Here is a 26,823-nt window from a genome sequence, read left to right as displayed (position 1 = left end):
TTAGTACCACACTGGTTTTCTTTCAATGTTGAATAGTAAATTGATGGAAAGAAAATTTTTTCTCTTCATACTCTTGTAGCATTTTATGAGATATTGTGGTTTTGGTTTGCGTGCTAAGTCAATGATGTGTCATAAACCTATAGCACCATGGAATTCCACCCGTAAAGTCTGTTAAGTTCCACTGCACAGTTAGGTTGTGAGTATGTATTTGAATCATTTTTGTATTAATTCCAATGCAATTTTGACAATGTCCTTGAATCCATTTCAATATGTCATCTAGTTTTGGACAGTTTGCATTCAGTCCTCTATTTGCACATATAGTCTTCCTCTTTTTTTTTTTTTTTTTTTTTTTTTTCCAGTTCCTTTTTACTGGACCACCAGTCGGGAATGGTTTTTTCTGTTGTTGGAGGGCCGAAATGCTACTCAGCTACTCTGCTTCCATGTTCTTCTGCATATGCTATTACTTCCAGTTTATTGCCTGCATCATATGAATACCTTTTATTTGTTTCCATTGTGTAAATAGCTACTAACAAAAATATTGTACTGTTACCGATAACACAAACCACTTCAAGTTCAAGTTCACTTGCACTGTTGACTGCAATGACACATCATAGATAGGCTAGACAGTGTTCTGGGTTTGTGATGGCAGGACGGGAGGGAGACACTGTTAGCAAGCTTGTGAATCCCCACAACTCATGTTCGTCACATTGGTGTACTGTCAGTACAAAATGAAAGGACAACAGGGTAGCTCATTTTTTCATGTCCACTTGTTTTTATAGTTACAGTTATAGTATAGTATAGTTATAGTTACAGTTTTTGCTGCCAGGTGACTCCAACATTGCCAGGTGGTGATAGGTTTTACAGGCAGAGATAGGTTTTTTAAGAGTGGGGAATTTTAAATCGAACACTGGACATTTTTATATATTAATTTAGAGTATAAGACCCACCTGACTTGTGGAGGCAATTTTTCGAAGAAAAAAGTGCGTCTTATAGTCTGCAAAATACAGTGTTATTAACATACATTATTATTGAAATACGGTATTATTATTATTATTATTATTATTATTATTGATTATTCCCATTTAAGAGAGCATTTGAACTTGAATTTCTTTATGATGATTGTTTATGTTTTTTCTGAGCCCAAATTTTCTTCATGTGTTCACTGTGTTGTTTCTTTCGCTCCGCTGTCCATTTGTATCCTGGTCTGTTCTGTGTTGTGGTGTCAAATTTATGTTTTTTGATGATGTTCCTGAATTCAGTTCTATTTTCTGCATCGTTTACTGTTATGTGTGCTTGTCTGAGGTCCTCTTCAACTTTTTATCCATTTTGTTTTTCCCCTGCCTGAGTTGATGACTTTAAGAATTCGCTTTGAAATTCTGTTTTCATTCATCCTGTGGATATGTCCGTAGAACTGGATTCTTCTTTTCCTTATTGTATCTGTAATCTTGTCTGTGTATTTATATAATTCTGATGTTGGTCTCTTCTTCCAGATTCCTTGCTCTTGTATCGGGCCAAAAATTTTCCTGAGAATTTTCCTTTCTTGTTTCTCTATTTCTTTGATTTTAGTTTGCATTATTATTATTATTATTATTATTATTATTATTATTATTATTATTTTAAAAGTCACCAGTGTGTGTCGTCGTGCAGTAGCAACACTGTATGTAGTTCTGTTGGTTGTTATTTCTTACGCTGCGACCAAAAGATGTCTCAGTTGTTGCCGGCGCCTGTGATGGACACACCCATGGGAAGGAGTTCATAGTGCACAACACCCTGTTTATGCCACCAGATGCAAAATATTATCAGTCAGTTTGCCTTTTTGCCCAAAGAGATGTCCTTTGTCATGGCTCAGCCATTAATTTCTTTTTAAGAAGTTAACATAACTCATTACCAGTAAGAATGCTCAGTGAGCAAACTGATGGCTTACAAGTGAAACTGCAGTACTCTTACACCCAACTTGTGAACCTTGCCTATTGAATCCAAGTGTTAAACTTGGGTTAAATGATCACAGTTCATCATATGTGTAGTTTATTAAGACTTTCTGAATGTGGAGAATGATTCATGCCAGAATGATTTCCATGAAGCAAGAAAATTATTTCCTGATGTGATTTGCCCCCATCTCAAGCTGCCTCCTGTTGTCTATGAAACTCAAAGTGAACAATTTGTAACAAATGAACATTTTTCCTCGTGACTTTATTTTGTAATGCTTAAACCACATTCGTAAGATTTGAGTATGCTAGTCAAACCTGTGACTTTAAGTTAAATACTGGAACTCCAAATAAAAAAATTTAAATATGATAAATACGTTCTTGGTGTCCTATGTCTGATGTCACTGCACTTCATTCACTCAGTTTAATGAAGTTATTTTGTGTGGAAAATCAAACTACAGTAATTAACAATTTTACGCTAGCCAGTGTGAGAGCAGAAAAAGTTATCAAAGGCACACTGTCATGGTCACTTTTGTTGATACCAGCTGACATCTGGCTGCCACTGACAGTGGCCAGTTGCCACAGTATGGTGAGGAAACTCCTGAGCATAAATTGTTCTTATTTTGATGTAGCCACGAGCTCTTTCGTGCAGATGTTCCTGGAAGGTTTTGCTTTAGCAGACACCTGAAACGTGGTTTGAAAATAAAAGGAAGAAGTGGACTCGAATTCACAACTTTGTGCCTACATTGGGTAACTTTCACTAGTAGATCATGAGTGGACTGCAATAGCTCACGAGGAAGACAACACTTCCTCCAGAAAATTCCCCATCTACATTGTTGCCAGATTTTGCATATGGCTGGACGTAGACTTCTTGTGGGTGGCAAGTTTTATTGGTACCTTAAGTAAATGACTCAGATTAGTATGTGTGGGAACTAGCCGTTGGCGAGGTTTTATGTCAAAGCCTGTCCTTATACCAATAAATTAATAGCTTTCTTTGTTTCTGGATCATTTCTAAAGCTAAACTGAATTATGCTCTTCTGTAAACCATCCTGTAAAAGAATTCGTATGAAATTTGCAACATTAATACTAGTGTATGGTCATAACCATTTAATTATCTTCATCTTCTTGGTAAGTGGCCTAATTTACCAATGTCTAGTAGCTTGTGATTCACAAAATAAATGTGTGTGTAGTCTGGCTACTATGGGCTCCTTTAGATTATATTTCCTTACTATGAAATACTAACAGAGAATTTGCAGTAGTAGTGCCTATCTCTTATTTTAGTTATTCTTTGAAACTGTTTGAATTGTTATGCTTTAGGAATTGGAGTTAGAAAAGCAAATGAAAAAGAAACTTGAGAAAGACCTAAAGAAATCAAATGATACATTGGAAGAAGAAAGATCTCGACAAAAACAAATAGTACTTTTATTGCTTGCAGAAAGAAAAAGATTAATCATGAAGTACATAGAAGAAAGAAAACGGTCGGAAGATCTAGCTCAGGTGAGTCTTAACATTTTATTTCTTTTTTTTTTTCTTTTTTAATATAAACAAGTTTATAGAGCAGCTAAATTGAAAGTAGGGTATCTTTCTTCAGTTTCTCATTCTGAACTTTGGTAAACTGCTGTTCATGAGGATTTAAATTATAAAAGCATTTGGAAAAAAGAGACGGTACCGAACTTCTGGAAAGCATAGCTGTTAAAATAGCATCGCTGAAATTCTCTCTGGTACATCCCCCAACTAAAAAACACTAACTATTGCCACCTAGGCTAACTCAAAAAGAATGATAGTAGTTGAAAAGTTTGTAGGACAAATGTTGCACAAGACAATGGGGGCCAAAATACACTCCTGGAAATGGAAAAAAGAACACATTGACACCGGTGTGTCAGACCCACCATACTTGCTCCGGACACTGCGAGAGGGCTGTACAAGCAATGATCACACGCACGGCACAGCGGACACACCAGGAACCGCGGTGTTGGCCGTCGAATGGCGCTAGCTGCGCAGCATTTGTGCACCGCCGCCGTCAGTGTCAGCCAGTTTGTCGTGGCATACGGAGCTCCATCGCAGTCTTTAACACTGGTAGCATGCCGCGACAGCGTGGACGTGAACCGTATGTGCAGTTGACGGACTTTGAGCGAGGGCGTATAGTGGGCATGCGGGAGGCCGGGTGGACGTACCGCCGAATTGCTCAACACGTGGGGCGTGAGGTCTCCACAGTACATCGATGTTGTCGCCAGTGGTCGGCGGAAGGTGCACGTGCCCGTCGACCTGGGACCGGACCGCAGCGACGCACGGATGCACGCCAAGACCGTAGGATCCTACGCAGTGCCGTAGGGGACCGCACCGCCACTTCCCAGCAAATTGGGGACACTGTTGCTCCTGGGGTATCGGCGAGGACCATTCGCAACCGTCTCCATGAAGCTGGGCTACGGTCCCGCACACCGTTAGGCCGTCTTCCGCTCACGCCCCAACATCGTGCAGCCCGCCTCCAGTGGTGTCGCGACAGGCGTGAATGGAGGGACAAATGGAGACGTGTCGTCTTCAGCGATGAGAGTCGCTTCTGCCTTGGTGCCAATGATGGTCGTATGCGTGTTTGGCGCCGTGCAGGTGAGCGCCACAATCAGGACTGCATACGACCGAGGCACACAGGGCCAACACCCGGCATCATGGTGTGGGGAGCGATCTCCTACACTGGCCGTACACCACTGGTGATCGTCGAGGGGACACTGAATAGTGCACGGTACATCCAAACCGTCATCGAACCCATCGTTCTACCATTCCTAGACCGGCAAGGGAACTTGCTGTTCCAACAGGACAATGCACGTCCGCATGTATCCCGTGCCACCCAACGTGCTCTAGAAGGTGTAAGTCAACTACCCTGGCCAGCAAGATCTCCGCATCTGTCCCCCATTGAGCATGTTTGGGACTGGATGAAGCGTCGTCTCACGCGGTCTGCACGTCCAGCACGAACGCTGGTCCAACTGAGGCGCCAGGTGGAAATGGCATGGCAAGCCGTTCCACAGGACTACATCCAGCATCTCTACGATCGTCTTCATGGGAGAATAGCAGCCTGCATTGCTGTGAAAGGTGGATATACACTGTACTAGTGCCGACATTGTGCATGCTCTGTTGCCTGTGCCTATGTGCCTGTGGTTCTGTCAGTGTGATCATGTGATGTATCTGACCCCAGGAATGTGTCAATAAAGTTTCCCCTTCCTGGGACAATGAATTCACGGTGTTCTTATTTCAATTTCCAGGAGTGTATGATGTTGGTTTCTTGTTGCTAGGTGCGGTCACGTCAGAGATATGAAGGTCAACTTTATTTTTTAAATGGGATGCTATAGTTTGGTACTTACTTTCTGATGGTGGCTCTCGAGACTAATCCGATTATGTGCAACAGTAAGGTCTTTGAAGGTCAATGAAGGTCAGAAAGGTGGCATGTATATTCATTTACTGAAGGTGTTTGAAGTGATGACCATTGGCATCAATGTAGTGCTGCAATCTTCTTATCATGGCTTGAGTGCTATTCCTTAACACTTCGGCATTTATCGAAGCACATGTTCTGACAATTCTCTCTCGTATATTGTGCAAATAGTAAATATTCGCCAAATATGGCGTATCCATCTAACATGCCATGCAATGCAACACTAATAGGAACAGTAAGACTAGTATTGTCGAACAAGCGAAAGTGAATGGTGTATTCCTTCGAAGAACAAGTCAATATGTTTCTCATTTATGGAGAATGCCAACGAAATTCAGTCAGAGCTAGAGACTTACACTCTCAAAGGTGTCCTCAATGTACTCATACTACACGTCATACATTTAAATATGTGTATGATAAATTAAGAACAACCAGATCTTTAACACGTATCGAAACATATCCAGCAAAGGGAAGTTACTGACGAGGATACATAAATTGGTACTCTGGCCACTGTGGTTTGAGATCCTTGTGTTAGTTCGTGTCAAATCAGAAGGGAATCTGGCATGAGCCAGAGTAGTGTTGTTCATGTTCTGCATCACCATAAATATCATCCTTGCCATATCAGTCTCCACCAAGAATCAACTGGTGTGGATTGTATGCGTTGCATTGAATTTTGCTGAACTCACTCAACTTCAGATTCAGAGGGATGACACATTCATTAATTTGATTTTATTTACTGACAAGGTTACATTCACAAACCATGGAAATGTTAATTTGCATAACATGCATTATTGGGCAACTGAAAATCCATGTTGGCTGCGGCAAGTTGCACACCAAAAACCGTGGTTGGTGAATGTATGGTATGAGATTCTGGAAGACAGAATTACAGGCCCCTATTTCATCGAAGGAAATCTTAATGGTAGGAAGTACACCACATTCCTGCAAGAAATATTAGGTCTGTTATTGGAAGAAATACCTTTAGTAACAAGGAACAGAATGTGGTATTGTGAACCATGGGTGAAGGGTATCAGACAGATGCCATATTCCTTGACTTCCGGAAAGCGTTTGACTCGGTGCCCCACTGCAGACTCCTAACTAAGGTACGAGCATATGGGATTGGTTCTCAAGTATGTGAGTGGCTTGAAGACTTCTTAAGTAATAGAACCCAGTACGTTGTCCTCGATGGTGAGTGCTCATCGGAGGTGAGGGTATCATCTGGAGTGCCCCAGGGAAGTATGGTAGGTCCGCTGTTGTTTTCTATCTACATAAATGATTTTTTGGATAGGGTGGATAGCAATGTGTGGTTGTTTGCTGTGGTGTACGGGAAGGTGTTGTCGTTGAGTGACTGTAGGAGGATACAAGATTACTTGGACAGGATTTGTGATTGGGTTGGTGTAACACTGCAGAGCGACGTGAAGTGGGACAAGCATGTAATGGCAGTTGTGGGGAAGGCGGATAGTCTTCTTCGGTTCACTGGTAGAATTTTGGGAAGATGTGGTTCATCTGTAAAACACTAATACAACCTATTCTTGAGTACTGCTCGAGCGTTTGGGATCCCTATCAGGTCGGATTGAGGCAGGACATAGGAGCAATTCAGAGGCGGGCTGCTAGATTTGTTACTGGTAGGTTTGATCATCACGCGAGTGTTACGGAAATGCTTCAGGAACTCGGGTGGGAGTCTCTGGAGGAAAGGAGGGGTTCTTTTCATGAATCGCTACTGAGGAAATTTAGAGAACCAGCATTTGAGGCTGACTGCAGTACAGTTTTACTGCCGTCAACTTACATTTCGCGGAAAGACCACAAAGATAAGATAATAGAGATTAGGGCTCGTACAGAGGCATATAGGCAGTCATTTTTCCCTCGTAATGTTTGGGAGTGGAACGGGGAGAGAAGATGCTAGTTGTTCATCTGTTAAAATCCGATGACTTACATAGTTAAATGTCTTGCTCAGATCAATGAGTTGAGCATCAGCAGATGGTTTTGCTTCAAAGGCACTGAGTATCATCGAAGCATTTTGGACTGCTTTCTGTGCAATGAATTTTCCCTGAAGACATACTGAGTGTTTGTCAGTGTTCTATTGCAGATGAAATCTTTTTCAGTTTTCTGATGCATGCTGTGTCCTATTATTTTTGAAAGTATTGATACTAGAGAAATAAGACAGTAATTATCAGTGCCTGACTGGTCTCCATTTTTGTGTAGGGAGAACAAATCACAAAAATCCAGTTTATTAGTACACAAAGTGGTTGTAGTGTAATGTCTGTTGTCTTTTTAATAACAAAATTTGACAGACTGTACACGTCTTCTAATTTTGCTATGGCTACTGCAATGTCAGTGACAACAATTTGCTCCCACTTGAATACACTGTATTTACATGATTATAAAACAGGGTTTTTTCCCCCAAATTTCTCATTCAAAAAATACAGGGTGGTCATATATTTAACGATTAAACTGTTGCTGCTGAGGTCAACATTTTTACACTGTTTGGGAGGTTAATATAGGGATCCTTTAACACTTACAGATGAAGTTTTGGCTATTGAGATGTTGTGCAATATATTTTGAAGAATTCCGAAGGGTAGGGCGTAGCAAACAATGCTTTCATTTGATTAGGCTTGAGATGTCCCAATATGCCGAAGCATTGGATACAGTATTGACCTTGCCTGAACAATCACGTGACATTTCACTTGCAGCACTAATGCTCTGTGCAAGGGATACAGGAGAAACTATGAACTAGCTACAGTGACAATCTAATGCTCTGTTAAAAAAAAAAAAAAAAAGGGGGCAATTTTGTGAAACTCAGGAGGAAATAGCATTAAATTCTGTCAACTTACAAACTTACATATGGATACTGAATACATATTTTACATTTATGCTGCTTTTTAAATAAAGGTAACATTCACAGATGTAAATCTTGTCACCGGCCGGAGTGGCCGTGCGGTTCTAGGCGCTACAGTCTGGAGCCGAGCGACCGCTACAGTCGCAGGTTTGAATCCTGCCTTGGGCATGGATGTGTGTGCTGTCCTTAGGTTAGTTACGTTTAATTAGTTCTAAGTTCTAGGCGACTGATGACCTCAGATGTTAAGTTGCATAGTGATCGGAGCCATTTGAACCATTTGTAAATCTTGTCGTTCAGAAAACTATTACTTCACTATTCAGTATTCTATTTGGTTATGAGAAATTTTAATGATTTACCAAGTGGGCTGCAAATGAGAAATTCGATCACTGTTCACATATTAGAACACCAGGAAAAAAGTCACCAGCTTTTAGTCAGCCTTAGAACATGATGGTATGATTAAGATGAAATGAGAAAGAAAATTAATCCAGAATCAAAAGTCTAACAAATGAAATAAACCACATTAAACTGACTGTGACTGTTATCACAAGAATAAATTACGGCAGAAAGACCCTTTGTGGAGATCGTGCCAACAGACATCACTAGATTGTGGGACGAGCGAAAGTGCAGGAATTGCAATGAATTGTGAGTCCAATCTTTTATTTATGTATTACTTGCTGTTGTTACATGTTACCTACACCCAAAAAGTATTACCGTCTGTGTTTCAGTATTGCTCAAGCACAACACTACGGAAGGGTTGGAGGGGAAACAGTGACTAGAGTTTGGTGGAGAACTGCAGTGAGTGCAGGATGGGGAGAGGTGGTGAGTGGGCTGCCAATTTTGTTGTGCTGCTAACACAGGGAATCTGTACTGTATACTTTTGCTTTTTATGAACATCAACCATGTCGAAACTGCAGATTCAGAATAGAATTGAGTTTAAAATTGGGCTGTTACTCAAAAATAGCATACATTTATGCAGGAGATGCTAAAAGTCTACATGGAGGCCAGTGGCATACGTACATATTTTGCGCAGCGATGTTGTCGATGATTACCATGAGGTATGACGGGAACAATAGGAGGTGTGCCAGCTGCTGGTTCTACACAGCCAGTGAGAGCACGGCGCACAGACGATATGTTTGTTAGCAAGAGACATTGTAACATTCTTGAATCAGTATAGAAGTAAAAGCTGTTACGTATTTTTTGAAAAAAAAGTAAAAAAAAAAAAGCTGTGTTCTCAGGTCCCACCTTAACCACAACCTCAGAAACCACAACACATTTGGAAGAAGTAGCCAAATATTTGTGACAACATAGATATAAGTTTCATAGCTGTTCTGTTAGGATGATGACAGTGATCATGGTTAAAAATAGTGATATAATAGACGATAGGCAAAGTAAACAAAAAAGGCAGTAAAGATAAAAAATTAATATAAACAATTTATTTCTGTTTCTGTTACTCCTTGTATTGTCAAAATGTAGACAATGAATAAATGGTGTAAGTTTAAAATAGTTGTCATGTTAACTTTTTGGCGTATATCTTACGTCAGTAAAAATTTGTAATTTTGATTAGACATAATACATTAAAAAATAAATTTTCTCAAGGAATCTGTCAAAAAAGGGGGGGGGGGGGAGTGTTATATATAGGATTGTTTTGGTGGTAGATGTTTCAGGTATGTTGTGCAATATGAATAGCCTTTTTTTTTTTTCCTAGATGTTCATTGATGCCTCATTTATAGTTGTCATTTTGTTGACTTGTATGACCTTTGTTACCAGAATTATTAAAGAAGTTATTAATTTCTTCAGTGTGATATTGGTACTAATACAAATGGTTCTATTAGTATTGTCCAGTTCTAATTTGATAACTCTCTGAGCAGCCTTGCATTTGTTTTGTGTGTGCCGAATATAGTTACCATTTGCCACTCATTTCTGTTTTATAATTCTGATCTGTATCTCTTTTTAGTTGAAGGTACTGAAGTCTATCCATTTTCACTTTTCTTTGATCTGCTGTAGAGGTTGATGACCTATGTTCTTGATTTTTGTTGAGGTCGGGTGTGAACCATCGATGTAAACTTTTATGATTACTTTTACTTGGTTTCCCCTGCTGACTTTTTAATACTTTAGAACAGCACTTATTGAAACATATTAGAAATAAGAATGACCAAGCTGCAAAAGCTTCACCATCATTCGTAAATTGAGACCAGAAGTTGGTCCATTCTACTGTACACTGCTCTGATATGAAAGCATTGATATGATTATTGTTAATAATATATTTTGGTTGTTCACATTGTTGTGTGGAATTTTTTATCAGCAATTTTAACTATTTCTCTTAATGATCTGGTAGATACATAGTATTAAAAAGCCTTAGTCATACGTATTTCTTTCTACGTTTGTTATAACGTTCTCCAGGTATGATAACAGTCTTGTTATCTGCCCAAAACATATAGTGTGACTGAGGACATTGAGCAAGTATAACAACTTCGTTGTTGTAATCCTAATATCAGTTTTAATATCACCAAAGATTAAAATTTTATGTTGATTGTATTTTTGAAAGTGGGATATTGTTCTACCTAGTATGTCTGTAAAGACGTCAATGTTACTGTCATGGGTACAGCATACAGACAATTAGTTTGGGGTCTGGCAATAATACAGCAGCTGTGTCGGATACACTTTCAGTGCAGAAGATAGTGAGGTATGTGTGACCTAATTAAAAATATTGGCAGTCTCCTATGAGAAAATCCAGCAATAAATTGAGCGCGCTCTCTCTCTCTCTCTCTCTCTCTCTCTCTCTCTCTCTCTCTCTCTCTCTCTCTGTGTGTGTGTGTGTGTGTGTGTGTGTGTGTGTGTGTGTGTGTGTGTGTGTGTGTGTGTGTAAGAGAGAGAGAGAACATAAAGAATTAAATGGTAAAATTTTTACTTGCTGCTTTACTAGATCCTTGCTGAGGAGAAGGGACGCATCGATTCAATGGCTGAAGGACTTGAGGAAGAAAGTAAGAAATCATTACAGATGGAGGCAGAACTGGAGAAGCAGCTTGCGCAGTTTGATACAGAGCGACAACAGTTGAAAGCTGCGGTAGCCAAAGAAGAGAAGAAGTGAGTTTGATATTTGATTTCATACGTTTCAGTTTTTGTGAAAAAGTGTGGCAATGCATTTCAGAAATTGCATCTAACAATGAAACGTTTTTAATAATATCACATTCATTCTCTGCTGCAAGCAACTCCGTTTTGTTAAGTTGTGTTTTGAGTGCTGAATATCAAGACAGAAATAGTTACTGTAAAAATGAATGCATTGGGTTTGTTCTGCAGATATTCTGAGTAAGCTCAAGGGACACAGTTGTGATGAGCTACAGAGAACTACTTTGTTAGGGACAACAGATTCAATGTCTTGAGTGTTGTGAAGTGACATACATTTTGTCAGGATCTAATAAAAATAAAGGAGCAGAGGGTGCAAGGTACAATACATTTACTTCTGAGAGAGAACTTACAAGAGGGTTCAAAAACTGAGACAAGCAAGCAATAAGAGGGGAGTGATAAGAGCTGAAAGTGAGCGGTGAATGGGTAGAATGTTTCGAGTGAGAAGATCAGGTGGTTGATGCTAGGAAATGTTCAGCTGGACCTTTCAGTCTGCATTTCCAAGGCACTCTTTCCCTTAAAAAACTGTTTTGTGCCATAAGATTGAGAAATGCATACAATATGTGACGAGACATGATTGCCAAGTTGCAGAGATAAATGTGTAATGAAAAACAAATATAATGAATTGTTGAGGCTGTTGAGTAGGGTACGTCTGGGTATCCACATGGCAGAAGAAAAGTGTAACTACACTGGATCAGATATGATGTAGACCTGCATTGCATTGGGGGATTAATTACCTTTCTTTCAAACTGAAGTGGTCAAAGAAAATTAGGTGTAATCGGGTACTCCAACTTTTTCTTGGTCAAAAGGCTGGTAGGGTTTTGGCAAATGGTGTGAAGGTATCAATGAGCAAGTTGACAATGGTTTTACCAACCGTTGCTTATTTGAATGTATTCATTCAGTAATTCATGTTATTGATTCACTTGTTTACCATGTCCAGGTTAGAACCAAATACCTTACATTTTACAGTGTAGACATTCATTGATACATGAAATTACACAAACTATATGTACTGTAACAGTCTTTCTTATATTATGATAACTATTACACAAAATGAAAACTTACAGAGATAAGAAAACAAGAAAAGAGAATAGGAGAAAAGGGGAGGGGGATGATGAAAAGAGTTAAAGGGGGTGTAAGAATACTGAGACTGCAGCGTTTGTGTGAGTAGGTTTTAGGAGAAGTAAAGTGAGAGCTATACATTCCCTGAATGTCTTGGCTGTATTGGAGAAAAAGTTTGGTAGTTAACAAATTACAACCGGCAATAAAACCAGATAACCCTCCATTTTGGTGGATTTGAGGTCTATTTTGAGGTTAGTATCAAGAAAAATGTGACTATGATTAGATGAACAAAAAGTGACAAGAATAGTTAGGCAGCAGGATGAGGTCTAGGTCTTTAGACTTTGAATTGAAATAATAGAGGTTTTAGCAGCTCTTGAATATGTGATTACTGTGGCCCACAGACTGCCTTTCCTGTGTGACATGAGGACATAAAAGAAATTTTTAAGACACAATGTATTTCAACTAGTTACCAGTTATCTGTGCTGTTTTCATGTTTTGTAGCTTCTATTGTATCTCAATCCAGTGTTATATCAGTATTAATTTCAAACTTTAATAAAAATATTGTTTAAAATCTTGTACAGTTGTAGCACACTATCAGCAGCAGCAACTATCAAAGTTTTTGATGTTCTATCAATATTTCACATCTTATGCTTATTGAGGGGCTGTGAGACATTTTCCAGATCAGCCCGCGAGTCCTATTCTATGATTACAATGCAGTGCAGTGTTGTGTATGGTTCAGTTAAAGGTCACTACAAAAACTAACAGTGATGCGGAGACTGGATGTTTGTAAAAGACAATGTTATTTCTGCTGAGATTCTACAGTTAGTTGTGTGTTTCATGGATCATTTTGTATGATAGATTGTAATGAAGTGGAATGAGTCATTTTACAATCGGATCACAAATTGATTTGTTCGTATGGTTACATTCTGAACATCTCTCATTTTTAAAGAAAAAAGATATACAGATGTGTAAAGCTGGTGAGTACGGATTAGTAACTCACATTACAGTAACAGAAATTTTTCTACAGGTTAGAAGGATATGTCAAGGAGGAACTTTGTCAATTTGTTTTGAAATTTTAGTTTCCTGTCAGTCGGACATTTTATATCACTGGATAAGCGATCAAAAATTGTTGTTGCAGCATAGTGCAACTCTTTTTGTACAAAAAACAACCTTAATGTGGAGTAATGAATGCCATTTTTCCTTCTGGTATTGTAATTATGTACATGACTGTTTCTTTTGAACTGTAGTGGATTATTTACTACAAATTTAATGAGGGAATAAATATTCTGCGAAGTAATAGTCAGAATACCCAACTCCTTAAACAGATGTCAACAAGATGATTGTGGGTGAGCACCACATACTATTCGTACTGCACGTTTTTGTGCAATGAAGACATTCTTTCTTAAAGATAAGTTACCCCAGAACATGATTCCATATTACATTGTTGAATGAAAATATGGAGAACATGTTAACTTAACGATTTGTCTCTCCCCAAGATTTATGATGATTCTAAGTACAAATGTGGCTGAACTAAGTTGTTTTAGGAGTTCCAAAATGCCCTTTCTCCAATTTAAATTCTCATCAATGTGGCCAACTCACAATGTTGGAAGTTTCCACCCTGTTTATTATTTCCTCACCATATGTTACATTTATTATTGGTGTAGTACCTCTAGATGGGTAGAACTGCATGTGTTGTGTCTTTAACTTTATCTTTTCTTCTGTTTATATTCACAGCAAATCAGTCAGTCATTCTCAACCCTCCCCCCCCCCCCCCCTCTCTCTCTCTCTCTCTCTCTCTCTCTCTCTCTCTCTCTCTCTCTCTCTCTCTCTCTCTCTCTGTGTGTGTGTGTGTGTGTGTGTGTGTGTGTGTGTGTGTGTGTGTGTGTGTGTGTGTGTGTGTGTGTGTGTGCGTGCGTGCGTGCGCGCGCGCGCACATGAGCTCTGCAAAAAGAACTAATTCAGCTTGTTGTACATGAGATGGAAGATCATTTACATATATGAAGAATAATAGTAAACCAAAGAGTTGGCCTTTGGGAACCCCATACTTGTTTTTTCACCAGTCTGAATTATGTCTACGGACTATATTGGTTGACATACTAACTACAACTTTCTGCATTCTTTTGTTTAGATATGATATCATCCATTGGTTGGCTATACCATCAGTCCCATAAAACTAGTATGTAATGCTTGCAAAATCTGGTGAGTGAACATGTAAACGGCATTTTCAGTGGAGCAACCATTCTGAGACCCAAAACGTGATTTGCTAAGGATATTATTGTTGCTCAGGTGAGATACTATTCTCGAATGCATCATCTTCTCAAATATTTTGGAGAATGGTGTCACCATTGAAACAAGTCGGTAGTTATTGACATCTTTCTCATCACCTTTTTTAAAGAGGGCTTTAATAATGGCATATTTCAGTCTCCTTGGAAAAATGCCATGAGTTGGTGATGCATAACATATTTCAAATAAAGCTGGACTTACTACATGGGAACACATTTTCAGTACTCTGTTGAAAATACAACCAAAATAAAATGAGCTTTATTTTTGAGAGACTGCATAATTTTCTTAATTTCGGAAGGAGAAGTTGGTAGTACGTTCCTATGATTAAATTTTGTGTGAGTTACTTAAACATACTGCTTTGATTTTTCTCTTGAACTTTTTGTCCCTATGTTTCCTACTATATTTAAGAAATTATTATTAAATACATTTCCCACCTGTGAATCAACATTTATAGCTCTTCCACTCTGTTCAATTGTGATGCTGTCTTGTTCTGTGGCTGGTTGTCCTCCCTAGCCTTAAGTCTGTTATTGTAATTACTGATTTCTGACATTATGTACATGTTCTATGATTTTTAAATAATCTTTCGTAGTAATTTAAAGTAGTTTTGTAGTGTGCAACTACAGCAGGATCCCTACATTTCCATTTTCCTTTCACAAGATGCTTCAACTCCTTTAATAATCAATGGTTTTTTACATGGCTATTTAGTGTCCTTTATAATCGGCTTATGCGGAAAGCTATTTTCAAATAATGATAGGAATTTATTATGGAATAGATTACGTTTTTTATGTTAGCATTTGGTTCATTGTAAATTTCATCCCAAGTTATCTACTGTAAACTGTTCTTAAAAGTATTTGTGCTAGAGTCATTATTTATTCTGATTTCCGCTGAGCAGTATCCATACTGAAGGCACTGTGTTATTTACCCTAACTAACTGTGCATCATGATCAGCATTTGTTACTGGGTAAACAGTTACTTTCGTGCTTTGAGCTTCACCGTAGAAAACATTATCACTTTGGGACCTGCTGTCTTTATCCACCTCTGTTGGAAAGTTAATTGCTGAGATCAAATTGTAGGATCCAAATAAGGTCTCCAGATAATTGTTCTTATCAAAATCGTTTTGAAAATCTACGTTGAAGTCAAGACAGACTAGTAACTGTGTGCTGCAGTCTGGCAGATAGCATAGTAAGGATTCCAGATTCCTCATAAACAGTTCAAAATTTCCTGTATGGGATCTGAATAGTTACATTTGAAAGTGAACTATTTTTCAGTATAAACTCACAAGTGCACACACTCCTATGTGCTGATCACAACAGAATCCACTTGTCTCATTGTTTTTGAACTTGTGTTCTGATTTAATGTATTAATAGCTCCACCTTTTCCCATATTGGTTCTGCATGAGGCCACTGTGAAAGTGTAATCTTTCATATGTAATTTATCTAATCCTAGGGTTATGTGATGCTCAGACACACACAGGATATCTGTCTTTTCAGAGCTCTCTAAATTTTTCAAACAGAAAAGCAGTTCTTCTCCATTATTACTCAGTCCTCTAATATTTTGATGAAATAGACTAACCTTACTTTACTGTGCATTCTTAAGTGTTCAGTGGGCCCCTTCTTTTATTTTCACTTCTTTCAAAACAGGATGCCTGAAGCCTGAATCTAACCTAAAAGATGTGCCTTTCCGACATCATTATCCACCGAGATCTTACTATGTGTGATGGTGCACTGCCCCCCCCCCCACCCCCACCCGCTGCAGTATATTATCTGCAGGATGATCAGATAGCCTATTTTCCCTCTCCTATTCAGGTGTGGGCATGTCTAGTATATCCACATCTCCCAATTGTACCAACAGACACTGTACTCGTATGAGAGTTCATTTCAGTCAGCAGCAGCCTGCTGAACTCGGTGTTAACAAAGCTTACAGCTGTGTTAACCCAGGGTTGATCATGGCACTGCAAGACCTACACAAAATGCACACTGTGTGTGTGTGTGTGTGTGTGTGTGTGTGTGTGTGTGTGTGTGTGTGTGTGTAGTTGCTTCTCCTATTTCATCAAAGTCACCCTAATGCTGTAATTAATGTTCTGTAGTGTGTATTCAAATCAACTTCAGCAAGCTCTGCTACAAAGCCATTTTATAGTGGATACATCAATGAGTGTACGTAATTTTATATTAAAAGAAAAAGTGACACTGAGAAACAATACAATTATGACAAAGAATTGCTGGCCAGTGAAATGAGGTGAAATATTTAGTACTGCCAGTAGACACATAAGAAGGAGCAAAGCACTGGTGCAACTTTTGGAACTAGTAGGTGTTTCCTTGGGTTGGAGAAATGGGTATGTTGGGGAAGGTTAAAAAAGAAGAGCATGTCACTCAAACCTGAAGATAAGAGCAACCCACTTAACTGTGGGTATAAGTGACCTAGTCTTTCTTTATAACCTTCTCCAACCTATCCCACCTGTTGTAGGTCACTCTCATTCTGAGGTTTGAGTGACTTGCCCTTCTATTAAGGAAAGGCAAACCTACATTTCTAGCATTTGTAGACTTAGAGAAAGCTTTTGATAATGTTGACTGGAATACTTTCTTTCAAATTCTAAAGGTGGTAAGGGTAAAATACAGGGAGCGAAAGGCTGTTTACAACTTGTACAGAAACCGGATGGCAATTATAATGAAAGGGAAGCAGTGGTTGGGAAGGGAGTGAGACAGGGTTGTAGCCTCTCCCCAATGTTATTCAATCTGTATATTGAGCAAGCAGTAAAGGAAACAAAAATTTGGAGTAGGTATTAAAATCCATGGAGAAGAAATAAAAACTTTGAGGTTCGCCGATGACATTGTAATTCTGTCAGAGACAGCAAAGGACTTAGAAGAGCAGTTGAACGGAATGGATAATGTCTTGAAAGGAGGATATAAGATGAACATCAAGAAAAGCAAAACGAAGATAATGGAATTTAGTCGAATTAAGTTGGGTGATACTAAGGGAATTAGATTAGGAAATGAGACACTTAAAGTAGAAAGGAGTTTTGCTATTTGAGGAGCAAAATAACTGATGATGGTCGAAGTAGAGAAGATATAAAATGTAGACTGGCAATGGCAAGGAAAGCGTTTCTGAGGAAGAGAAATTTGTTAACATCAAGTATAGATTTAAGTGTCAGGAAGTCGTTTCTGAAAGTATTTGTATGGAGTCTAGCCATGTATGGAAGTGAAACATGGACGATAAATAGTTTGGACAGGAAGAGAATAGAAGCTTTTGAAATGTAGTGCTACAGAAGAATGCTCAAGATTAGATGGGTAGATTACATAACTAATGAGGAGGTATTGAATAGAATTGGGGAGAAGAGGAGTTTGTGGCACAATTTGACGAGAAGAAGGGACCGGTTGGTAGGACATGTTCTGAGGCATCAAGGGATCACAAATTTAGCATTGGAGGGCAGCGTGAAGGGTAAAAATCATAGAGGGAGACCAAGAGATGAATACACTAAGCAGATTCAGAAGGATGTAGGTTGCAGTAGGTACTGGGAGATGATGAAACTTGCACAGGATAGGGTAGCATGGAGAGCTGCATCAAACCAGTCTCAGGACTGAAGACCACAACAACAACAACAACAACAACAACAGCCCTTCTATTTAGCTTTCCCCAACCTATTGCTCCCCAGAGGTCTTGAAAAAGGAAAATTAATTTTTAGTTCAGTGTTCCACCACATAATGGATGGTGTATCATCTGTAAACAGCTACCACAAAGGATTTATTTCCGAATATTAGAAAACTGTTACTTAAATCAAATAGCAGTAATATCGAATACACTGTACCATTTGATGGACCATTAGAAAGGAAGGCACAAGAACTTTCTTTATTGCATTCTGTCTCTGTGCCGGACCATGTCTGCTACAAAAAAGGATGAATAGAGTTCTACTTTGGACCACTACCTTGTTTACTGAATATTAGTAATCATTTCTTTCTTAGAGTATTTTTTAAGGCTGCTATGTAGTAATTAAGGCTGTTACTGGATGTATGTTGCATGACACAGGGAATGAGTTGAGTATTGTGTGGATGGTTTTAGGATGATCTAAGGAGCACATGTTGAATGATTGTATGTTTGAATGATTGTAAGTTTGTGACCTACTCATAAGAAGCTTGGACAGTGGCTGCTGCTGAAAGCATATGATGTAACAATGTATAGAGGCAAAAAAACATTTTATGGACTTCTAATACAATAGCATTTTTCTGTGTATGTTGTTTGACATTTGTGAAAAACTTTCTACCTGTCACCGTGTTTCTGAATATTTTTCCAATGTTACAAGGAGCAAAGAACTGCAAGCAGAACTGGAGAGAGCTCAAGGAGAACTAGACAGTCTGCGAAAGCAGCTAGCGGAAGCTCACCAAGTTGCCATGTTTCAAGCTGGTGCAAGTCCCCCACGAATGGTTCTACCAGCTCGTCCTGTGCTGACTACATCACCACCACAACCACCAGCAAAACCTGTGGTTATACTACCACAGACTGCACCAAGACCTCAGCCTCCATGTGAGTCTCTCTCTCTATCTCTCTGTGTGTGTGTGTGTGTGTGTGTGTGTGTGTGTGTGTGTATGTGTCTGGGGGGGGGGGGGGGGGGGGAATTGTTCGATATATGTTTGTTAATATAAAACTATATTCTGGATCTAAATAGTCGTTACTTTTATATGTTTCCATTCCCAGTTTTCAGCACCAGTACTCTTTTGTATTGTAAACTGATATCAGTTTCAAGAAACCCAAGAATTTTTCAACAGCAATAACAGTGTCACCTCCTGCGTTGAAAGCACACAATGTGCCAGAACTAGGGACATGAAAAACCGCATTTGCCATGAATGTGAATATAGGTGGGAATTCTACTTCAAAATGCGAAATTATTTAATAAATGTGATCTCAGAGCAAATTGTATCCAGGTGAACTATTTGATCGATGATAGTTTTAAACAGCTTTATTTTCTAAGTACTGAAAAAGTAACCAGAATTTTGATTAATGGTATTGCACAACATTTTTATTTTCTAAGTACTGAAAAAGTAACCAGAATTTTGATTAATGGTATTGCACAACATTTGGCGAAGCCTAATTTGGAAAGGGAATATGCATAAGAATGTGTTTTTTCAAAATAAAGAGCACACTTGTGCGCAATATCAGTGTACTTGTAAGTTTGTGCTCTGGTGCCCCTCAACTATAGGTTGTTGAATGGTCTCTCTAACACGCTGTTCATGGAAACATGAAGCTATAGGGCCTAGCATCTTGGAACAAAGAAATGCGTATGTTTGTCTGCTAGTGAAAGTTGGTTCTATGTTTACACTTCAGCATAGAAGTTACAGGTGGTGACTGCCTGCAACTATGGTTTTGTAAGGTACTGGTAGGGATTGGTCTTGAACTACTTTATTTACAATGCTGCAAATCTCAGCATGTAACTGCACGTAGCCATTACCAAATGCTTCGTGCATTCTGCTGTACTTTGGGTTGTGCGTTGCTCGTTGTTTTCTTGTCTTATTTTGAAATTAGTGATGAGATTAACCCTAGTCCATAACGAGGCTTGAGTATGGATCTCACAGTAGAAGAAGGGATTGGCAATCCCTGTGACCATGTGTCAGTTGTGCTTTCACAGGAATACAGAACACAGTATAGACTGGCTGCCCTGCAAGAGGGAAGCCGGGTTTGTCCTCCCACACTGCTTCTCTTCCTGTGGGTGGTTGAAGTTCCCGTTTAACACATGCAGTGAACTGATATGTTACGGGGATACAGAATGCCCTATGTTTACAATGTTCATTTTTTCACAGAATACAGACATATGCTCCGCCTTTCTAGTGAAATAATCGTTTTTGGAAAAAAAGTTTAGTTTATGAGATACTATATTTTTTCTAGATGTTAAAAAGGTTATACATTTTAACAAGTATTTTAGGATTAAAGGAGACCACTCACTGAAAAGCAGAAGCATTGAGTTGCTCCGTAGCTATGGAGCTAGTGCTCCATAGCTAGGATCATCGAATTGTCCAACAGCTTCCACTTGATGGCTCTGCTATGCTATCCAGCCATTTTTGAATAGATTTTTACTGCATTATCTGAAGCCCTAAGCTGTTCCTTGTCCAAACAGAGCACAGCTGCAGCAGTTTGCAATCCTATGCAGAGCCCCGTCTTCTATGAAACTTTGCACTCTGTTATATTGCCCTGGTTGAATGATGCAACAGCATTAGAAACACCATAGTGGGGATTGTTTATACCCTTAAACACAATTATAGGTAGTCTGTTCCATATCACATTGTTCACACACTGATTTGGATTTGGAGTCTGACCATGAAGAGATTTCTGTAGTAGACTAATACCTGCAAGGTCTCAGATTATTGGTTTTATGTCGTCCCATTATGGCAGGTTGCAAATGATGAGGGTAGTGTATTGCTGTTCTATTACTTTGCCTCTGTTGTACTTGCACCAACTATCTCCCCCTTTGGATGTAGTCCATATTGGGAATTCTCTTTGCTTGAAGCTGTGTCAAAAAACAGAGCCCAGACAGCTCTTCTCATTAATTCTGCATCTGCTGTAATCTGTCATATTGCTAGACCATAGCACTTCCAAATATGGTCTGTAGCAGCATCTGTCAGCCTGTTTTTCCCATCTACAGTTTTTCATATGTCTATTTCTTGCATTTAATGCTAGCCTTAAGCTATTGAATTATTGATCCTATCCTTTTCTGAATGTGGCCAACAGACTTACAGTTTGCAAATGTTCCCAATGTTCCCATAGGGGATTAATTCCTCAATGTCTTTGAATGCCTCTGAGTCACCCCCTCCAATATAACTTGTGTATCTAACATTTACCACATTACTGAGCGTTGATAAATACTTGTTACTCCAGCAACTTCCGTACCATCACTTGAACAATAATGATTTGCTATGCACTCTTCTTCGTATTTATTTTTCATTTTATCCTTTCATCTGCAATTCTTGTAAAGTATTGCCTTATCATCTGCCTTGCAAGTGTCCATACTTGTAGCTGTTAAAACACCACTCAGAGATGTGTGGCCACTCTTCTGCCAGCTCCCATCAAAAGCTATGTGGACAAGTCCCAGTTATTATTTTCAACAGCATCTTTCATATTTTCCTGTGCTACATCTTCAACAGCAGAGCCTATTTCCAATGATGTGTGTGTCAAATTTTGAGGGTGGAGCAGGGAGGTCCATCACACAACATAATGTAACACCTGCAGCCCTGCCCTTACCTATAGACCATAATTCATAAACCAGTCTAATATTTATATCATATAGTTTACCTTTATCTGCAGTAATATCTGAGGAATAGGGAAAAAAATCACTGTTTTTGCAATGATTGCACATCAACTCTAATTCACAAGCAGGTCCTACATGTATGTTTGTTTTCAGTGAAGCACCACACTTTCCACATTATTTTCAGCATATATTGTTTACCAAAATGTCTGATAATAAAGCCACATTAATTATCTCATGTTTTGTAGTCCCATCATTTAATCTCTTGTATTGCTCGTTAGTTCCAGATAGTTTTCTTTTTGAAGCACTTTCAGTTGTAGTGACGGCATCATCACCCAATGTATCACTACCAGTTTAGAGGTTAGACACTATTGGGACATCAAATACTGATGTAGACAATGAATCAGATGAATTCTTAATACTCTTTACTTTCTTGTGCCAATTACATGCTTTTTAAATACCTTCACACTAGGTCTTGGCTTTTTGAAGGCAAGAAAACACAGTGACTTTCACAACAAGCACATATATTTAGTCACAAACGAAGCAATACAGATGGTGCAGAATCAATTGTCAACTGTCTTGCAGTGTATCCAGTAGAAAAGATAGCTCTCTTGTGCTCAGCTATACATCTAGCAAGGCAGACTATATCAACCATGTTTCGTATCTCATAAAATGTCGTGAAACATAAAAAAAAAAAAAAAAAAAAAAAACTATTTGAAATACTTCTGTGCATGTTATCTAGATATTCTCTCATAAAAAAACCCCTCATTCCATATGACTATAGAGACATGAAAACAAAATCAGTTAACATATTTTGACCCTGTTGAAGGTCTTCCTGTTGAGCTCGAATAGTTACTTTCTATTCTACTTCTACTCTTAAGGATGGGTCACATTGCTATGAATGCTCATTCAAGTGCCTTGCAATGTGCTAATCAGCGTTTATATGCTACAGGTTCAAAATAAGTTTTCTGCAGATTTAGTTATTTATGAATTGGGTAGGAAAATGAAGATAATGATTTTTGCTTTGTGCGGGACCATAGTCATGTAGAACTTTTTAAAAGAAACTTCCACCATGTGGCTGTAGATTTGTAGTCATTTATTTCACACAATCATGATTTTGGCATTTTAGCCATTCTCAAGTGCAATTTGAAATCACAAGAAAGACCAGATATATGCCATTTCCACGATGACATGTAATTAAGTCTAATCGATCAAATCACACTTGAAAACGGCTATAAAGACAAAATCACAGTTTTTTTAAATAAATGAATGCAAATCTACAGTCAAATGGTGGAAATTTCTTTCAAAATTAAAATGGAGACAATGTTGAGAAATGCTTTAAATCACAGAAGCACTCTGTTCAAATGCTTCTGCTTCTCAACTGAACCAATCATTTATTAAATCTTAAAAAAAAAAAAAACCAAAAGAATAAAACAATCGAAGACAACTTCAGAACCAAGAAATATTGATGTTTTTCCAAAAGCAAACATTTCAGTCAATAGGCTGTTATTATACTGAATAAAGACTATGAGGTTGGTGCATTAGTTTGTAGAATTTATGTTGATATTCTGGTTGCTGTGGGTTTATTTATCAACTGCCTTTTTTATTTGTATTCCACTGTTGTTATTTGAGTTTACATATTGTCATTTTGAGATAGTGAGTGGAGCTGTGGTCACTAGAAAATGGAGTTTCAAGTGGAGAAATCAGAATATTTATGACATTCTCCTATTTGAGTTTAGCAGAAGGGTGACAGCAGCTGAGGTAGCCAGAAACATTTCCGCTGTGTGTGGGTATAATACCATTGGACAGATCATGACAATAAAATGGTTTTCTCATTTTGAGGAGCATTGTTTTGATGTTAGTGTCCCTCCACATTCGGGAAGATCTTTGGGGTTTGAAGAAGCTTGTTTAAATGCTTTAATCCACAATGATTCACATCAGTATACTTGGAAACTGGCAAATGTGATGAACTGTAATCATTCCACCATGTGACATTTGCATGCAAAGAGGAAGGTTCAAAAATCATATGTATTGGTACTGCATGCTCTAAGCCAAAATAAAAGAAAATCTGTGGGTGGCCATGGGTACATCTCCGCTTGTTCACCATCAATTGGCTCACGAACAACACCCACCTTTCATATCCTGTGTTTCTGGTGATGAGAAATTGTAACTGTGTGAACTCACGCTCCTCCACAATAATGCCCACCTGCATTCTGCTAGACTGACAGAAAACACTATATAGGAGTTCAGTTGAGAAGTCATTCTACACACACCTCATTCACCTGATCTTGTGGCCTCAGATTTTCACCTTCTCTGCTCTCTATCGAACTGTTTTCAATGAACTTCCTTTCTAAATGAAAATACGCTTTGAACTGTGCTTGACCAGTTCTTCTCCGCAAAACAACAAGATTTCTACAGTTGCGGAATGAAAAAGTTACCCCACTGTTGTAAACAGTGATGTCGTCATGAAACGCTGAAGGAGAGTGTATTATTGATGACTAAAGGATGTGTTACATGTATGTATCTGCTGTGTTTATTAAACTTTCAGAAAAACACTACGAAATTATGCACCAACCTAATATTTATTCTCTTTTATTATTATTATTTTACATCTTTCCTCCTCCCTCTCCCCCATTTTCAAAGCACCAGTAATTCATCTTCTGGCACATAGTGTGTAACTGTGTGAATTTCAACTTATAATCATTTACAGACAAAGAAAAAGTAAATTCTCTTTTCACCAAAAATAGATGCAACATTTTCAGGTTCCCTAGCTGTAAGTCCTTACCGCCAGCCCAATGGCATTATACTAGTAGAAGAAATGTGCTTGTGCTTTCTGAACATGGGTCATTGTTTGCTATTGATCTCTCATTATGTCCTCGTGTACATTGTTCAGTGGGAACTGGCAGACAGTGTGCATCTGGCAGCTTAGCTATGCCGTAAGGGAAGCTGGCAAAGTGAGTGCTCGGTAAGGCTAACTAGATGACTCACAGCCAACTTTCTGTGTTCAACTTTAGAGATAGCATGTAGGAATGGGGAGATCTAACAATAAATGTGATGCAACGAGCTATTGATGCACGTATTCCAAAATACTTCTTGTCACTTGGTGCAGTGAGCAGTGCCCCTTCGCCATCATGGGCAGGGAAGATGCTCTGTGTGTATGTTCAAAAGCTGATCAGTTGAAGAGAACCTAACAAATTTGTGGGTCGCTAGAGGCCAAATATCACCAAATTACTAAGATGAAGATGAAGAAGAAGAAGAAGAAGAAGAGAGTGTGGCAAAAGTTCCCAGAAATCATTACACCAACATTAAATTGTTAGGGAGACAGTCAGGTGGATTTCAGTCAGTCATGCTATGATGAGGATTTGTTTTCTCCAGAACATGGTGAAGCTTTTTACTTAAACTACTGTCACCACTGGTTAGGGTCCAGATATAAACCTCCACATCTTCCCATTTCATATACGTATTTCACATCAATATTTGAGTGAAAGGTTGTGTTGAGTTCTTTGAAGCCTGAGAGTAATTTCAGATATATTTTAAAAGTAAATGCTCTAAACATGAAGTTCAACTATTAATTTACAATAATATAGATAAAAATCAAATTTTATCGTCGTACAGACCAGTTGGTCCAAGTAGGGAGGAGAGAACTATGTCCTTGGCTGAGTTTGCCCTGCCGATCTGCTGAAGATCGCCTAGGAAAACATCCACTATATAAAAGTAGCATTATAAGCAAACTTGAAGGCACAGGAATAGCTGAGAAGAAATTGGATGTATATTTCCAACAGAGATAAAATTATTTGGATAATTAAAGACTTTCCCTCCTCCTGTAAAACCAGAGAAAATTGTAGCATTGGGAGTCAGGGAAATGAGTAAGCAGCAACCCTTCAAAGAACCATAATGAGGATGTGCTGTCCCTCCATGAAATGCAATGTCCTATTGAGTCGGAAGGTTTTGTATAATTTGGATAATTAAAGACTTTCCCTCCTCCTGTAAAACCAGAGAAAATTGTAGCATTGGGAGTCAGGGAAATGAGTAAGCAGCAACCCTTCAAAGAACCATAATGAGGATGTGCTGTCCCTCCATGAAATGCAATGTCCTATTGAGTCGGAAGGTTTTGTATATCACAACATACAAAGTTATTTTTCTCAGTTGAACAGTCAGCGTACACCCAGTCCAAGCTTAACTGCAGAAATTAATGTCAGTTCAACCAGGGGCTCCAGCTCATAGTCTCAGATTTGACTGAAATTCAGTACACTAATTCTACCGTGTGTGGAACACTCATGTACAAAATTTTAAATTCCCCTGCCAATTAGTTCCAGAATTATGGCTTGTGAAAGAAGGTGGCGTGACCCGGAAATTGCAACCCACATCTGGCAATCTATCTTCAGACCCAACTTCAGGTCTTGATAACTTTGGAACTATTCCACACAATTCAGTGAAATTTTTACAACCCAGTAACATCCATTTAGGGAACACACCCCATGAATCAAAACACCAACAACCTTTTTTTAAGGGAAAATTCCAAAATGTGATTAAAAAAAAGTAACATGTTAAAAGGTACATATTGTAGGTGTCCTCTATGCCAAATATAATTCACTCAAAAAGGGTATAAATTTTTTGTGGTAGGCTTAATATGGTCTAAACACACACAGAACTCATCTTGCCCATATCAGTCACAAAACTGAGTTACATGCACACGAAAATGCAAAAAATTGAGAAATTACGCGAAAAACATGGATTTTCGATGTGTGGTAGCACAAAAGGGACAAATGGTATCCAAGCTAAATTTCACACACTGCGTAAGTAGACCATAATGGTATATACCTCAAACTTTCAATATGTTATTGCAAGACATTTGCATACAATGGAAGTTGACATATGTATTTGGTGATGTGGCCATTGTTCCACAACACAATTTTGTAAAAACATCATAAACTGTTCTGCCTCTTCTTATCCT

The 26,823-nt window shown here is 38.6% G+C and overlaps 1 protein-coding gene across 15 annotated transcripts in view; it reads left to right on the top strand.

The window, feature by feature from the left end:
- LOC126184959 (CTTNBP2 N-terminal-like protein) overlaps positions 1-26,823 on the top strand; it is a 230,048-nt gene that overhangs the window by 96,111 nt on the left and 107,114 nt on the right. For all 15 annotated transcript variants that reach the window (XM_049927640.1, XM_049927646.1, XM_049927647.1 and 12 more), the window contains 3 exons: positions 3,243-3,422; positions 11,100-11,260; positions 18,939-19,159. In XM_049927640.1, coding sequence (XP_049783597.1) covers positions 3,243-3,422; positions 11,100-11,260; positions 18,939-19,159 — 562 coding nt within the window. The remainder of the gene's footprint in view (positions 1-3,242; positions 3,423-11,099; positions 11,261-18,938; positions 19,160-26,823) is intronic.

This window comes from Schistocerca cancellata, chromosome 4 (assembly GCF_023864275.1).
Source record: "Schistocerca cancellata isolate TAMUIC-IGC-003103 chromosome 4, iqSchCanc2.1, whole genome shotgun sequence".
Taxonomy (NCBI): Eukaryota; Metazoa; Arthropoda; class Insecta; order Orthoptera; family Acrididae; genus Schistocerca; species Schistocerca cancellata.
Note: the sequence above shows the minus strand (reverse complement) of the source record. Positions and strands in the feature narration are given on the sequence as shown.